This window comes from Alligator sinensis, unplaced genomic scaffold (genome assembly GCF_000455745.1).
Source record: "Alligator sinensis unplaced genomic scaffold, ASM45574v1 scaffold891_1, whole genome shotgun sequence".
Lineage (NCBI taxonomy): Eukaryota > Metazoa > Chordata > Crocodylia > Alligatoridae > Alligator > Alligator sinensis.
Genome location: NW_005843019.1, coordinates 7,182 through 22,626, shown reverse-complemented (window position 1 = coordinate 22,626; position 15,445 = coordinate 7,182). Strand labels below are relative to the sequence as shown.

Sequence of the window (15,445 nt, the reverse complement as noted above, 5' to 3'; positions counted from 1 at the left end):
GTTTGACAGCCATATTCTATAGCAGCACAAATCTAGAAACAATGAGAATACTATGAATGGGATTAATATTATGAGCTGTGTAACATTAAAACATATACTTCATAACTATGCTGGACTATTCACCAACTACAGGGAACTTTGTAAGGCCAACCTCAATGGGTCATTTTCAGGGAACAGTAATCTCTTCAAAACTCAGGAGATGGGCTGATCCCATGGCATTCAAAGGTGCTTGTTTTCCTCACATTATTTTGCAGAGCTGTATGGAATTCCTCCGATGCTATGGCAGATGCAGAAGTAGGAAATCAAACTTCCATCGCTGAATTTATTCTCCTGGGTTTTGAAATTCTGCCAGAGTTGCAAATGCTTCTCTTCCTGCTATTTTTCATACTCTACATTGCAACCATGGCTGGGAATGTCCTCATCATTGTGCTCATCATAGCTGTGCGGCATCTGCACACCCCCATGTACTTCTTCCTGGGGAACTTGTCCTGCTTGGAGACCTGCTATACCTGCACTATCCTTCCCAGAATGCTGGCCAGCTTCCTCACTGGGGACAGAACAATTTCATTATCTGGCTGCTTCATCCAATTCTTTTTCTTTGGTATGTTGGCAAGTACAGAGTGTTGTCTCTTGTCTGTGATGTCTTATGATCGGTACTTAGCCATATGTAAACCACTGCATTATGCAGCCCTGATGAGTGACCGATTGTGTTTCAAACTTGCTGCTGGCTCATGGATCAGTGGATTTACAGCTGTCTCTATTATATCACTCTTATTCTTACAATTAACCTTTTGTGGACCCAATGAAGTTGACCATTTCTTTTGTGACTATGTTCCAGTGATTAAACTCTCCTGCAGTGACACCTATCAGATTGAGCTTGCAGCTTACAGTCTTGACTGCATAGTGCTTCTGCCCCCATTCCTTTTGACTCTTCTGTCCTATATCTGCATTATCACCACCATACTGAGAATCCCATCCACTAGCGGGAGACAAAAAGCCTTTTCCACCTGTTCCTCTCATATTAGTGTTGTGACAATTTTCTACGGGATGCTGGTCATTGTCTATATGTTCCCAAGAACCAACAGTCTTAGAGCCCTCTACAAAATATTCTCTCTTTTCTACACTGTCCTGACCCCACTGGCCAACCCTCTTATTTACAGCCTGAGAAACAAAGATGTCAAGGAGGCTCTAATGACAGTTTTCTATATGTTTATGAATTGGAAAAGAACGCACGCATCGCCAGAACTCTGTTAGCAACATCGGTGATGCGTAGGGAGTGCATGCGGGTGCCCATGCATCCCCTGAGATTGGCCATGCACCCCCTGGAGGCACCAGCTGTGAAACCAGGAGTGCCACTGGAAGTGCACTTCTGGCTTCACCACTGGCTCAGCGATCGGCCACTGGGACACCGCCCTCCCCCTCCCCATCAGCAATCTGGTGCCCCCCCCAGACACGGGAGGCACCAGTCACCCATGATTAGCAAGTTAAAGCAAAACAGAATTCAGAGCTGTGGAAAATAAATGGCTCTTGGCCCAGGTGTTTTGGGGAAATCCTCACCTTATTCTAATGAAAGGATTGTCTTGACACCATAGTGTTCATTTTAAAATTATTCCCAATAAGAATTGTAAATGGATTTACTCATATGAACGCTCTGTGGTTTAAGCCAGTATACATGCATTTTCTACAACTGGAGGCTTCCTACACTTAGACTCAGCTATACATTTGCTGTTAGGTTGTTCACAGTGGATTTATGCATGAGCAGTTACTGAGGAATGGCTAATGCGGTAAAAACCTAAACGCTTTTACTTATTGTTCATACACATGTATCCTAACCCTCGCATGGTTTAGTCTGTCCAGAAGAAGGTCCAGAACTGATTTGAAAAGAGTATACAAGAGCCTGACTCCATCCCCATCTCACTGTCAAATAGTTCATTTGTAAATATTTGTTTCACTTAATTCAGAAATGAACTTGTGTCAGTTTATACTGTGCTTTGGTGAACGAATGACAGAATCACCAGACTGGAAGCTTTGTGTATGAACACTGCCAGCCAGGAAATTGTAACTGATGTAGCTGTCATTCCATGAATAAATACTACATCTCTCTCTCTCTCTCTCTCAAAATGGAAATCATACTGCTGAACAAATAGGGGAATTTAAGTAGCTTAATTATCTGAAGTTGCATCTCAGTCCACATAAGAAAAGTGGAAATGATGGGCTTGCCTGACTATCCTTTATCATTTTGGAAGTGGTCTTTGCCAGACATGGCAAATATCTTCTGTGTTATTTGCTTGCTTGTTGTAGTCTTGGCTAATATATTTGTACTTAGATGTTAACCAAACTTTAGGAGTGTTGATCCCAGATCCTATTGGCGTGGGCGACTAGTGCTTCCCGAGTCGGGGAGCAGGGGCACCAGTGGGGCACGATTGGAGGTGGGGGGGGGGTCACTGCTAGTTGCCCCACTGGAGGATCAGGGCAGGGGGCTGGAACCTACCCCACCCTTTGAAGTCGTTCCAAGCTCCATTCTTCGATTGCACCCAATCAGGGCACAGGGCGGGGACACAAGACTGTCCCGGGTAGAGGCAGTTACCAGCCCCCGGCTCTGCAATCACAGGGTGGAGGCTAGTTCCCTGCCCAGCTCCATGAGCATGGAGCTGGGTAGGCGACAAGTTAGAGAGATTGTTCCCCACTCAGTTCCACACACTAAACATGCTCATGTCTCTGACACTCTCCTCATATGGACTCCTTCCAAATGCTTTATCATATGTATCTCCCACCTTTGAGCCTTCTAGCATTTTTCCATGTCCTTTTTAAAACGGACAGCTGATAACTGCACACAATACTCTAGATGAAGCTTAACAGCACTTGATCTTAGCCAAAAGGCCGAGAAGCAAATACAGTGGCACTATCACCTCCTGTGTCTTACATCTAATATCTTATTTAAACACCTACTACATGTACCTTTTTCCCCCAAAAAATAGCCATCCAAAATTGGGGTGTCCATCTTAAGTGGGGAAGCTGATATCTGTGCTGGAATGGAAACATGGGGGTGTTGAAATGGTTGCCAAAGGCTATGCTTCTCTCTTAGACACAAGCAGCAAATTTAGAGTCCACTCTGGCATAACAGCTAGATTTTGAATCTTCTCACAGCTACTGCCTAATTGACTGTTCAGCCAAAAAATACTGATGATTTGGCAGTGGCTATGGGAGGGTTAAAAGTCTAGCTTTTCACTGACAAACAGGGGAAGAATGAGTGGCGTTTAAAGAGGGGACTCTAACACTTAGCCGTCCTGATTTTTTCCCCTGCATGTCCAAGCAACAGTCATATTCATCGCTAATGAGGAACAAAGTCTCCCCTCTTTTAGATTTCTTTTGGATGTTCAACTCATGGAAGAATTTGCTGTTAAGTCAGGCTGGTCGTCTGCTGCTCTTCTTACCCTTCCTTTGCATCAGGATAGCCTACCCTTCTGTCCATAATCTGCTCTATTTAAAGTAAAACCAGCTTTCCTGCACTTATTTTTCCATCAGATTACCTTCCATTGAATCCTGTTTACCAATTCCCTGAGTTTGTTATAGTCTGATTATCTGAAAGAATATCTTTTTGCTGCTTCAGGTCCTCCTGAGAGAATAAAACAATCTCTGGTCTTAACCCCCATGATAAATTGTCAAGGAGTTGAGTTATAGTCAGCTTTGAGCTAGAGAGGATTAGCCATCGCTGGAGATAAAAGATGAGGCATATGTTTTAATTTTATCTTTTGTGTTCAAATCGGCTGTGGTGGTCCTGCACCTCTTCATTGGGAATCCTGCCTACCTGCTCCTGTCCTGGCTCATGTGGCCCTGCACTGGCCAGGTGGGTTTCCACCAGGCCCACTTAAACCGCTGCCTGGGCCTGACCCACACCCTGGTGGAGCGTTCCTTTGGTCATCTGAAGGGCCAAGGACAACCTCCCCCAACTCATTGTTGCAGCTTGTGTGCTGCGTAACATCTGCAAGGCCCAGGGGATCTCTTCCATGAGGCCCAGGTGGAGGAGGCATGGTGAGCAGAGACTACTTGGCAGTGGGAGCACCACCTGTGGTGGCAGCAGCAGCCACCCCAGCTAAGGCCCCAGGAGATCTGCACCCCTGGCAATGGGGGCCAGGGCGCCAGATGCAGGAGGTACTGGCTGGCCAGCTCCTTCAGCACTCCCTACTCTAGCCCACCTGAACTGATGCCCATGGACCTGGCACCCCCGCCCCACCCCCAACCCCTAGCACCACACTCACTACAGACACGTCTCATAAGAACAAGTCTTTATTCCCCTCACATGAAACAGAGCAAGCCTCCCCCTTCCATCCCCCACAAACAGAGACAACCTCCCCTCTCCCTGCCCCACAAACAGAGTCCCTCTCTCCCCTCTCCCCAACAAATAGAGCCCCTCCACTACCCACACCACCCACCAACAATAAAACAACTTCCCCATGAAAACTTTGTACAACGTCCTTTGTGTGCCAACCAAAGGTAGAGGGCCAAGGGATAGGGGTGCCTAGGGGACAGAGCCCAGGGACAGGTGGCCAGCACCCCAGCCTTTGGCCATTTCTCCATGGGTACACATACTACAATGAGTGCAGCAGGTGAAGGGCTTGTCCAGGGGCAATGGCAGCTGCTTCTCCACCTCTGGCAGACAGCGGCCAGGCCAAGCAGGACCAATGTGAGGTCCTGGCCCCAGTGCAGGCAGCTCTGACTCTGTGCCCATGTGCAGCTGGGATGAGTGGTGGGGCCGGGCCAAGGTGGGGTGGGGCGGGGGCAAGTGGTGCCAGACCGAGAGTGGGGTCCTAGGCAAAGGCTCCTGGCTGCTGGAGGTAGCACAGGACCTCTTTCCAGGCCCAGATGGGGACCCACTGCTGGAGGGTGGGTGGCTGTCAGGGGGCAGGCAGGGCTGGGGTTGGGTGGCAGGGCAGCAGGCAGCATGAAGGTGACCATCAGGGCCAACATAGTGTCCAGTGTACATGGCCTTCATGGCCCAGGCCAGGATGGCATTCTGTTCCTGCAGTGCCTCCACCTGCTTGTGCTCTAGGGACAGAAGCTATGCCCAGAACTCCCTGTCTGCCTGATCCCATGCCTCGTTGCACTGGTCCTATGACTCCTCATACTGGTCCCATATGTCCTTGTGGGCAATGTCCTCCACCTGCCACCTACCCTGGTGGGCCGTATCTTTGGCCCACCGGGCCCAAGCATCCACCAACTGTTTCTCCAATGCTGTGACCAGGCGGTCCAGGAGGAGGGTCTTGCTCAGTGTCCTTTGGAAGAGTGGCACATCTGCTGAGCCTCAGCTGTAGGTGGTGGCAACCCTGAGGCTGCATCCCAACTTCCAAGTGCAGCCTCTCCCCCATGTGCAGCTGCAGGCCCTTTAGATCCATGTGAAAGAAGCTGTTTGTATGTGTTTGCAACATTTAAGAGATAAGATGCCCTGCACTAGGAGCCATGCAGAGCCCAGCCTCAGATCATTGGTCGGATGTGCATAGGTGCCGAGAGACCATGGTAAGTCAGCCGGGTAGGCAGGTCTGGGCCCAGGCAGCCACCAGCAGATTCCCCTGTCCCCACTTGCTCCCCTGGGGCTGTTGAGTCAGTGGGTGCTGGCCACAGGCAGCCTGCCTCCACCCCACTCCCAGGGTGGAACAGGCTTCTGGGATCATCTGTTGCTGCAGCTCCAGACCCCATTCCCCACCCCTTCTCATTCAAGCCAACCACTCTGCTATGCTCTGCGGCAGCCCAGCCCATGGCCCCTGGGCTCAAGGGCATGGTGCTCCCAGACAATTGGGACAAGGAGCTGCCTGTGCTCCCACACTCCCTGCAATGGGTCTCTCTGAGGAGGCATCCCAGAGCCAAGCCCTGCCCAGCCCCCACCCCCACGTCACCACTGCTCTCCTGGGTCTGGGGCATGAGGATGTCCATCAGTTGCCATATAAAGGGCATGGACTTGCAGGCACTCCCTGACTGATGATTGTGGTCGGTGATGGCAACCCACTGTGCCTGCAAGGCCTTGGCCTTTATGTGGCACTGCCACACCCACCAGTTGTGGACATGCTCCTGCATCAGGCCTGACAGCCCTTTGTAGATATAGCTGTTGGAGCGGCCACACTGCTTGAACTGGTGCTGTACCTCTGCCGTGCCCCACAGCACCATAATGTCATCAGTCTCCTCCACAGACCAGGTGGGGCCCCATGTGATGTGCATGTGCATGGGCATGGTCGTCAGTGATGACAAGGACCTCATGAGTCCCAAACCAGCTCTCTGGGCCTCTATGTGACTGTCCCTGTGCTGTCAGGCCTGGGCAGTCAACTGCAGTACCCAGAACAAGGGCCTGGCATGGGACTGGCAGCTACCCAGCAGAGGCAATGCTACACAGAACCTGCAAGCTCAGGGCAGGCTGCTGGGGATGGGCTGTGGGTTGGTGGAGCTGGTCCCAGCAGCCAGAAGCTGCCTGTAGCTGGGTCTGGGTGCTGGCAAGCCTGGCTGGAGCCTGCAGCAGCCTGCAGCAATCTGTAGGCCTGAACAGCATGGGCCTGGCAGTGGCAGTGGGGTGCAGGCAAGCTGGGGTATCTGGCCTGTGGCCTGCCCAGGGGGACTTAGGGGCCTGAGTGACCTCCAGCTCCCTGCTGGTTTGCCCCAGGGCTTAACATACCTGCAGGCTTTTAAAGGCCTGAGGCAGGGGCCCTGTGGCAGGAGAGGCTCCCATCCCAGAGCCCTGGGGCTAGCCTCAGGCCGGTCCCCTAGTGGCAGGGCTGATATGGGAGCAAATTTGCTTTCAGGTCACATCTACATGTGCATTACTGTGCAGTAACTAATTGTAACAGGGTTCCTGACTGAAACCCTGTTACTTGAGAGATCCTGCAGCTGAAAGCGATAATGGCCTGGCAGGGTGAGGAGACGCCCCACGCCCACTGAGAGCCAATGGGACTCAGCGCCTAGAGATATGAAGAGGAGGACACCTGGGGAAGGGCACTTTCGGGCACCATAGAGAGAAGAGGAGCTGCTGAAGACTCATGAGAGAGAGAGGATCCAGTGAAGGGATCCATGACACAAGGCAAGTGTTGACCGAGGGACCCCGGAAGCCAGGGCTGGCACCCCTCGTACTACTTACCAGGACCCTACAGGAGTTGTGGTGAGTCCGGAAAAGTCGAGACGCTAAGCAGGGATGAGCCGCGGTTCCGTGCTAGGACACAGCTGAGTAATACTAAAGTGAAAAGGGGTCACAAGGCTAGACTCCAGAAGGGACACTGCCCATCACCCCACAACCGGAAGGAAGAGGGGAGCCAAGTCCAAGTTCCGTGACCCTGATGGCAGGAAGGATCCAGGAGTCGCGCTGGCACAGAGCGCGGCAAAGGAGACTGGGCGGCACCCATAACAAGTCGCTAATGAGTTAATTGGTGGTGGGAAGTCGAGACGCTCCCCCTCACTTACCGTTTTAATTGAGTTGGCGGGGATCCTCTTCAGAGCACGCGGGTGATCCCAGGGACACTCTGACAAGCTGCTGCATTACACTGGGTTCTCCGTAAAAGACAGAATAAAGCACCTGGATTGTAAATTAGACCAAGTGTGGTCCTTCCGCGGGTACTAATCATGGTAACATCTCTCCCCTCCCTATCTCTTTAATAAGATCGAAGTCGTGGCAGGAGAGAATCCGGGGATTAGGCGGTACCCAGCGCGGACATGCTAACACTAATCATGAGTAAATTTCATACTTGCATTTGCAGGTATCAAATTTACTCATAATTAGGGGGTTTTACTGAACTTAAGTATGTGCACATGTAGATGCACACACTTACTGCACAGTAAACTATGCTGCTGAGCAGTTAAGCATCTTGTGTAGATGTGCCCACTGATAACCACCTTGGTGCAGGGTCTTACCCCATGGTAGGTGAAACCTGAAATATAGCAGTTTACCCTTTTTTTAGAGAGGGTATAAATGATGACCTAGAGTCAGGACCAAGGTTCCATAGGCATTGAGGTGCTAAAATATTTAGATAATCAGCTAGTGGGATTTAAACCAGCTCCTAAGCAAAGGGTACTAGCCAACCACCTTACGTAGCTTTTTAAATTCAACTGAGCATCTGTCTGTATCTGTGGGTGCCTTAAAACCTTTGTCAGTCCGTTCCACAGATTACACACAGCTAGAAGCAGGGAACCCTGGGTGAAACTTATGACCTGTGCCTTCTGGTAGGTCAAGCAAAAATCCAAATATGTCCCTTTGCCTTTGAAAACTTTGGGTTGTTTGCATCTTGGCCTAGGCTTCGGAGCTATGCAGAGCTCTAGGGAATGAGTCCCACAATCCCTTAGAAGAGTGACACAAATAAGCCTGCTTACTTCAGCTTCGATTCTTTCACACCAGGGAGGCTCACTCTGCTACAGCTAGTTTATTTGTGCAGAGAAATAGCATTAAATCAAATAATCAGTGTCTCTGTCATCTAGAAACTACAGTAGCGGAGGAAAGAGAGATTAGATAAATTGAGAGTTGGGTGGTGAGCAAAGAATCCAGTCAGTGGAAGATCAAGTGCAGCAGAAGACTGGAGAAGACCCACAAAGAACAGCACAGTAAGTTGCTTGAAGTGTGAATACTAAGAAAGAAAAGCTAAGGACATAAAGAAAGTCAATGAGATTAGAACTCTGTGTTCTTGGCACCATTGCTGCAAAGCTGAATTGAAATGCTGTGAACAAATGAGCATAGCATTGAAGTAATACAGTAGACTGCCTCCAGAACTCGGCTTCTGGTCCAGGTGCCAGTGTAACAAATGTGGTTACACAGAGCAGAAGTAACAGAGAGATAGTAGTATGCCCTTTTCACATAGAGATGACTATCCAACTGGTATGAGGCACCATATGTTAATTTGCAAGCAGGTAGCAGTCAGTCTATGTGCAAACCTTGGGTGTGGAATTATTACATCCAGGATGTGTCTACACATCACCATATGGTATGTGGAAGTACTAAAACACGGCACAGTAAGCACCATACTGCAGCGAATGGGTGACACATGCTTAGATTTACCAGCTATGTTGCTGTAGTGGGGCACTATAACTGGGGAGCGCGCCACTACAGTGACATAGCTGGTGATCATGTGTAGACCCACATGAACACTATGCTGCCGTAGCATACCATATGGCAATGTACTGCATTGCTACGTCACTGTAGGGTGATGTGTAGCCGCACCTACAAGCAGGGCAGGTCTAACCATTAGGTGAACTAGGAGGTCACCTAGGGTGCCAAAATTTGGGGGGAGCCAAAATTATATGCAGAACAAAATAACAGAAACATCATTCTAAATAACAGCCCTGTCCGACTGTGGGTCCACCTTGGTCTAAGACCTTTGATCTGGTAAGGGGAGAAAGACCTCGGAAAAGATCTCAGAGGAAAGATCACTAGAATCGGGACTCCTACCTTTTCCACTCTCAAGTGGACTTATGACAAGAGCATACCACTGGCAACGGCATCCTAAAAGATGAACCCCTACTCCTATATCATTTTACAGCTCATGACACTGATTTCTTTCACTAAAAATTTTTGTTTTTATTGTTTTATTGTTCATTTTGAATATCAAATAAGTACATGTAAAAGTTCATTCTAGACTTCTTATTTTCCTCTATATTGGAAGTGGTGGGGGCGCTGAGGTACACAGTTTGCCTAGGGAGTCAATTATCCTTGACCAGCCCTGCCAAGCTGGTACTATGCAGTATATCCCCTGGAAGAAGGAAGGATGCTATATTGAAATATTAGTGTTACAGTTTTCTGCACAAGCTGTAAGTATGTTTTTCACTGTGGGGTTGAGACCTCCCTCCTATGACAGTAAAACTGAAGGTGGTTGTATTTTTCTCTATTTTTTTTCTAGCTGAGTTTTGGTGTTGTCCTTGACTCAGCCTTGTGACCTCTACAGTCATTCTACCAAGTAACCCTTCTTTAATAATGAACCTGACTATAGCACTTATTTTCAAAAGTGTGGAGAGTTTACACCTCCTAGGTGATAGCAATCATTTGATCTGTCTAGCAGTGCCTGCTGAATTATACTGTCTTTCAGCTTGGTGTACAAATCAGAACATTTCTTCAAAAGCAAACATTTCCCCTAGAAAAGGCTTTTCAAAAGTCAGTTTTTCAAAAGTCAAAATTTAAATAAAAAATGAACGTCGATTGAATATCTGGCAGCAGACAGACAACCAGACAGACAGTGTGTTTGAAAGCGAGTTTGTGAGATGCTTTTGACAGGAGAATCACAGCCACTCATATTTGTTTGTCTGATTGTGACTGCTGCTCCTGTTCTTTCCTCCACAGGCATCCCCCAAGGGACGGAAAAGGGCAATGGCCAACCAAACCACCGTCACTGGCTTTCTCCTCCTGGAATTTTCTGACAGCCAGGAGCTGCAGCTTTTATATTTTGCCATCTTTCTGGCAGCGTACCTGGCAGCTCTGATAGGTAATCTCCTCGTTATCATGGTGGTGGCCCTCGACCACCAACTTCACACTCCCATGTACTTCTTCCTGATGAATTTGTCCATCCTAGACCTTGGAACCATCTCTGTAACTGTTCCCAAATCCATGGCTAATTCCCTGTGGAACACCAGGTCCATTCCCTACGCTGGATGTGTTGCCCAAGTTTTCTTCTTTTTTTTCTTTGCTACAGCCAACTTTGCCTTCCTCACCATCATGGCATATGATCGATACACTGCAATCTGCAAACCACTGTACTATGAGACCATAATGAGCAGGAAAGTGTGTGTCCAGCTGACCGTCAGTGTGTGGGTCACCTCCATTCTCTACTCCTCACTGCACACTGGTAACACTTTTCGGTTACCTTTCTGCCACTCCAATGTTATCAACAAGTTTTTCTGTGATGTCCCCCAGCTGCTCCAGCTCTCCTGCTCTGACTCATATCTCAGTGAGGCAGGGATACTTGTCTTTAGTGCGTGTTTATTTTTTACCTGTTTTGTTTTCATTGTTGTATCATATGTTCAGATCTTTGGTGTGGTACTGAGAATCCCTTCCAAGCAGGGCCGCCATAAAGCCTTCTCCACCTGTACTCCTCACCTCATTGTGGTCTCTCTGTTTATTCTCAGTGGCATTTGTGCCTATTTAATACCTACTTCCAGCACCCCATCAGCTCTGGATTTCATAGTAGCTGTTCTATATGCCATATGGCCTCCAACGGTCAATCCCATCATCTACAGCATAAGAAATAAGGAGATCAAAGGTGCCCTTGGTAAAATTCTTGTCTGGAAATAATTCACTTGGAAGAAAGTGTCCATTTTTTTCTCATAAGTGTCATTTAATTATCTTTTTCTTCATAGATAAATATAACTGGTAGAAATGTTCACCACAGTAAGGCAGTGTTCAATCCATACCATTTCCACTGAAATCAGTAAAATTCCTGTAGATTTAAATCATCTTAATTGCAATTAGATCTTCTATACTTAGAAATTTATACTATCTTCTTTCCCATCCCAAAGGGGCTTGGTGACAAAGTGTTCAATATATTCTCCTATAGCTCCCATGAGTTAAGATGAAACTTTGTTCTGCACTTGTAAGCAATGTACTTTGTAAATAATCCTCCACAGTCAAAACAAGGCAGCACACATGGTGGCAGTGCATGCCGCCCAAACCAGAGCCTGGCTTCCTGGAGACGTGCTCCAGCTGCTGGCCAGGCTTCCTGCCATGGCTGCTGCCCCAGAAGGCCCCCAGGATCCCATGTAAGGCTTCTGGGGCCAGCACAGGTACTGACCCCAGCCTCCCCTATCCAACACAAGGTGTGCCACTGCTACTTGTCCCTGGGGAAACAAACATCCTCGCTCATCTGGACATGCCCAATTAGTCAGTCAGTGGGCTTTTTTTCTTCTGAACAGGTACTTGGGAGTGATTGGGAAAATGGATGCATGGAGGGAGAAAATAGGGAATGTTTGCTTAAATGGACCTGTACATGAGTTCTCAGCTATTTTTTTACACATATCTTTTTTTTTTTTTTTCTTTTTAAATGGGGCATCCTGAGAGAGAGGAGTACTTTCTCTCCACAGTGATGTAGAATAGAAAGTGTCAGCGTTACTGAGCTCTTGTTGAAATGAATATTTTACTGCTGCTGGTATTACTCAGTTATTAAAACTGAGTGTTGCCATGTATAACCTCGACTAAGGGTTCTTTTATACCATGTTAAATAAAGAAATATATTATTCATGCAATGGAATTTCTGTACAGCTGAAGTCAGAATCCACTGGTAAGAAGCAGTTCACCCTATTATGCATTCCCCGGAGGGGCTCACTCTTGAGACCATACAACCTGAATGAATTTTCTCTGTGTACTGCTTGAAACTAACCCCAGGTATAGTTTATAGAGAGGTGAACATATGGTTTTTCAAACTTTGAGACAAGGCTTTCCAGTTCCTACACCACCTGGCAATCTGCATAACCTCCACAAAAAGCAGAGTTGACTTTGCTCCTGGAGAGGCACTTTACCTCTTAAAGGGCAAAGAGTGCATATGCAGAAAGCAGGCATCCCTTCTTAAGCAATACACCATTTATTGCTTAACTGCAATACAGCAGGTGGAGTCCTTCTCTCCATTGCGTAGATCATGCCAGCAGAAGACTTCCAGTCAGTCAGAAGGCCATGCTTTCTTTTCCTGGGACTCTCTGTCCTGCTTTCCTTCCATTTCTTCATCTTGGAGTCTGTGTTTCAAGGTCTCTCTCACATTAGGGCTTTTATGGTGTCACCTTGGGTGCTAGAGACAGCTGGGAGACTTCTGGTGCTGGGGCCTGAATCCAGTGGTACCCCAGTTGTCTCTATATGTCAATACTCTATTATATTCTTGATTAGTCACATTTGTGGAGGACAGGTTCATCGGGAGCTACTAAATGAACAGTCACAGATATATTCTCTGACATCCATAAACCAGTGATTGTCAATTCCAGGAAAGGTATGAGACATGCCCAAACATGCCTGTTAAACCTCAACCCCACGTGAGGCCCAATGACTAGGGGAGCCGACGAATCAATTGCCCATGGGATCATGAGCATGACCACTTGTGGGGCAAACACAAGCACACAAGTTCAACAGCTTTATTGAAGGGGAGGCAACTTCAGGTGGGTCCCCACCAAACTGAGGAGCGACCCAGAACATCTTTGCGTTCATACATTTATACTTTCCAGTCCACACTCATTAGCATTAAACCATGCCCAGTTTCCCCCCGCTACACCCACGGCTCCGCCCCTGCATTTACATGGAATTGGCTATGCATTAGTCCATTACCATGAAACTTTCCACTCTGCCTGCATGAGATCGTCACCCCTGCTGCCTTCGGTCACTTGCAGTTAACCATCTTAAAAGCCTTTTACATTTTCCCTCTTGACATACCACTGGTTTCCTCCCCTGTCTGGTTTGAGTTCCTCTATTCCACAACTAAACAAACAGTCAAATGATTAGACAAATGATTAACCATTTAAAGCCCTACATTCCCCTAAGTAAACAAACATGTAAAACAAACATAACTTTCTGCTAACTTTAGCATCTTGAGTGTTATGCCTGGTCAAATCTCCAACTTGGGCATAGGTAAGCAATGTAAGTATCAGCTGCAAGACCAAGACCTTTCAGTGTTCAGGCTCAGCACAAATCAAGGGAAAAGAGCGGGAGAAAGAGCAGATTGCAAACAACAGGGGAAAAGGGGCAGGAAAAAGCAAGCATAAGTAAGCAGTGCATCAGCTTCAAGACCAATTCAAGGGCTTACCATAAATCAGCAAGAAAAAAGGGTGGGAAATGCACAAGACACAGGGAAGGAAAATGCAAGGGTTTACCATCCTAACAATGCCCTTTCCAAATACTGTTTAACACATCTACTGCTTGATACTAGACAGACCATTGGTTTGCCCTTGTAAGACACTTTTTGTCTTCTCAACAAAAAAAATGTTGAGTGATGCCATTAAAATCTCTGCTGATTATCCCAGCCTGGGCCCAGCTCAGCCAACCAGCCATGGCACAGATGTCCCTGCCCAGATCCATCCTGCAATGGCCATTTTTCCCTACATGGACCTGAGGGGCCTTGGGAACTCTTGCCTCTCCTGGCCAACCTCTCACCTATTATTGTTTAACTCAGAATATGGAGGAGTTACAGGCAGCTGTGGGAGGTAAACTGTCCTATTTACTGGTCATGAGCATCTTCAGTTCCTCCCACCCCCCAGCACTAATACCCTGTTTTCTTCTGACTCAGTATCTTCATTAGTCAGTGCCGGAACACAGAAGGATTCCACAGGTCCACTGGGGAGTAAACCAAATAATTATGTACATAACACATCACTTTTTTTTAAAAAGAGTAATTCTTTCAGAACAATGTTGAAAGATCCTCAGAGGTTAAGCCTTGTCAACATGGCCATTCTTATCTAGGTAATGTCCTAACAGGCCTTCTATTTTTGCCCTGTGAGCAAATGGTTCCACATGATGTTGGCATTTGGTGCCGAACATGATGCCTATTTTATATTTGAATGAAGAAAAGCCATAACAGATCTTCCCAGCACTAACAATTTCTACCATGAAACTTTCCTAAGGGAAATGTAGATAAGACATTGTGAGTTTCTTGTCCTGCTGATTTCAATTTAGGGACTTCCAACACCATGACAGAAGTGACTGCTCCATCAGCTCATGCCCCCAACCCTTCCACCCTTCCATGCAGCTGCCAGGCTTCACTGAAGGAAAAAAAAAAGGGTGCCATAACTCAATCTGCACCTACCATGGGGTAAGACTATCCACACAGGTAGTAACAAGTACTCCTCCTATTTACTTCTGGGTAACTTACTTGTTTTCCTATGCTTTTATTTGTTTTCCTATGCTTTTAGACTCCTTTAAAATTATAGTATAACTTGATAGTGTGCGGGCCGGGAGCAACCCGAGCCCTTTTCCGCGCTGCACACGGGCTGTGGCCAGCAGCCCGGGCACGCCGGGTCAGAGAGGGAAGGCTGTCAAGCTGGAATTAGGCACAAACGCGTATTGGTAGTTTAAAAGATTGTTTACTTACACCGAGATGGCAGTGGTGCAGGCTGGAAAGCTTGCTTGAGTTGCAGTTACAGACAGGAAAGAAGAGAAGCGGACAAGAGTTGTGAACTCTAGCCCAATCCGGCTGAAGGCTCTGAACACGCGAGCCCGTTGTGTCAGCTGAAGAAAGTACTCGTCCGGAAGAGCTCTGAATAAACTCACACGAAGTTTGCTAGGCTCTGTGGGTCCTTCTGCTCACTCATTCACACGGAGTTTGCTAGGCTCCGTGGGTCCAGTTCTTTTGCGCGCGGGAAGGAATACGTCTGGATTGCGCTCGGCGACGGGGAGAGGCTAGAGCTTGATCAGACCTCAGTTGCCTGCTTTAAATGCACTGGGTCCGTAAGGATCCGCAGCGCTTAGAGATCTTCACACAGCGTGAAGTCTCCTCCTCCCTTGTTCGTGGAGTCCTCCAACTTGGGC

General features: G+C 47.7%; 2 protein-coding genes across 2 annotated transcripts; both read left to right on the top strand.

Annotated features, from left to right (window-relative positions):
- Window positions 1-279: 279 nt before the first annotated feature.
- LOC112548227 (olfactory receptor 11A1-like) lies at window positions 280-1,413 on the top strand. Its single transcript, XM_025193131.1, has one exon. It carries the CDS (start codon window positions 280-282, stop codon window positions 1,252-1,254), a length of 975 nt encoding a protein of 324 aa, XP_025048916.1. The 3' UTR covers window positions 1,255-1,413.
- An 8,908-nt stretch (window positions 1,414-10,321) lies between these two features.
- On the top strand, window positions 10,322-11,242 carry LOC102369000 (olfactory receptor 14A16-like). The gene has a single exon (XM_006036785.1). The coding sequence runs from the start codon at window positions 10,322-10,324 to the stop codon at window positions 11,240-11,242; it is 921 nt and encodes a 306-aa protein (XP_006036847.1).
- The last annotated feature ends 4,203 nt before the right edge of the window (window positions 11,243-15,445 follow it).

Coding starts and splice junctions, on each gene's coding strand:
- LOC112548227 (XM_025193131.1), top strand. CDS start 280: ATGGCAGATGCAGAAGTAGGAAATCAAACTTCCATCGCTGAATTTATT.
- LOC102369000 (XM_006036785.1), top strand. CDS start 10,322: ATGGCCAACCAAACCACCGTCACTGGCTTTCTCCTCCTGGAATTTTCT.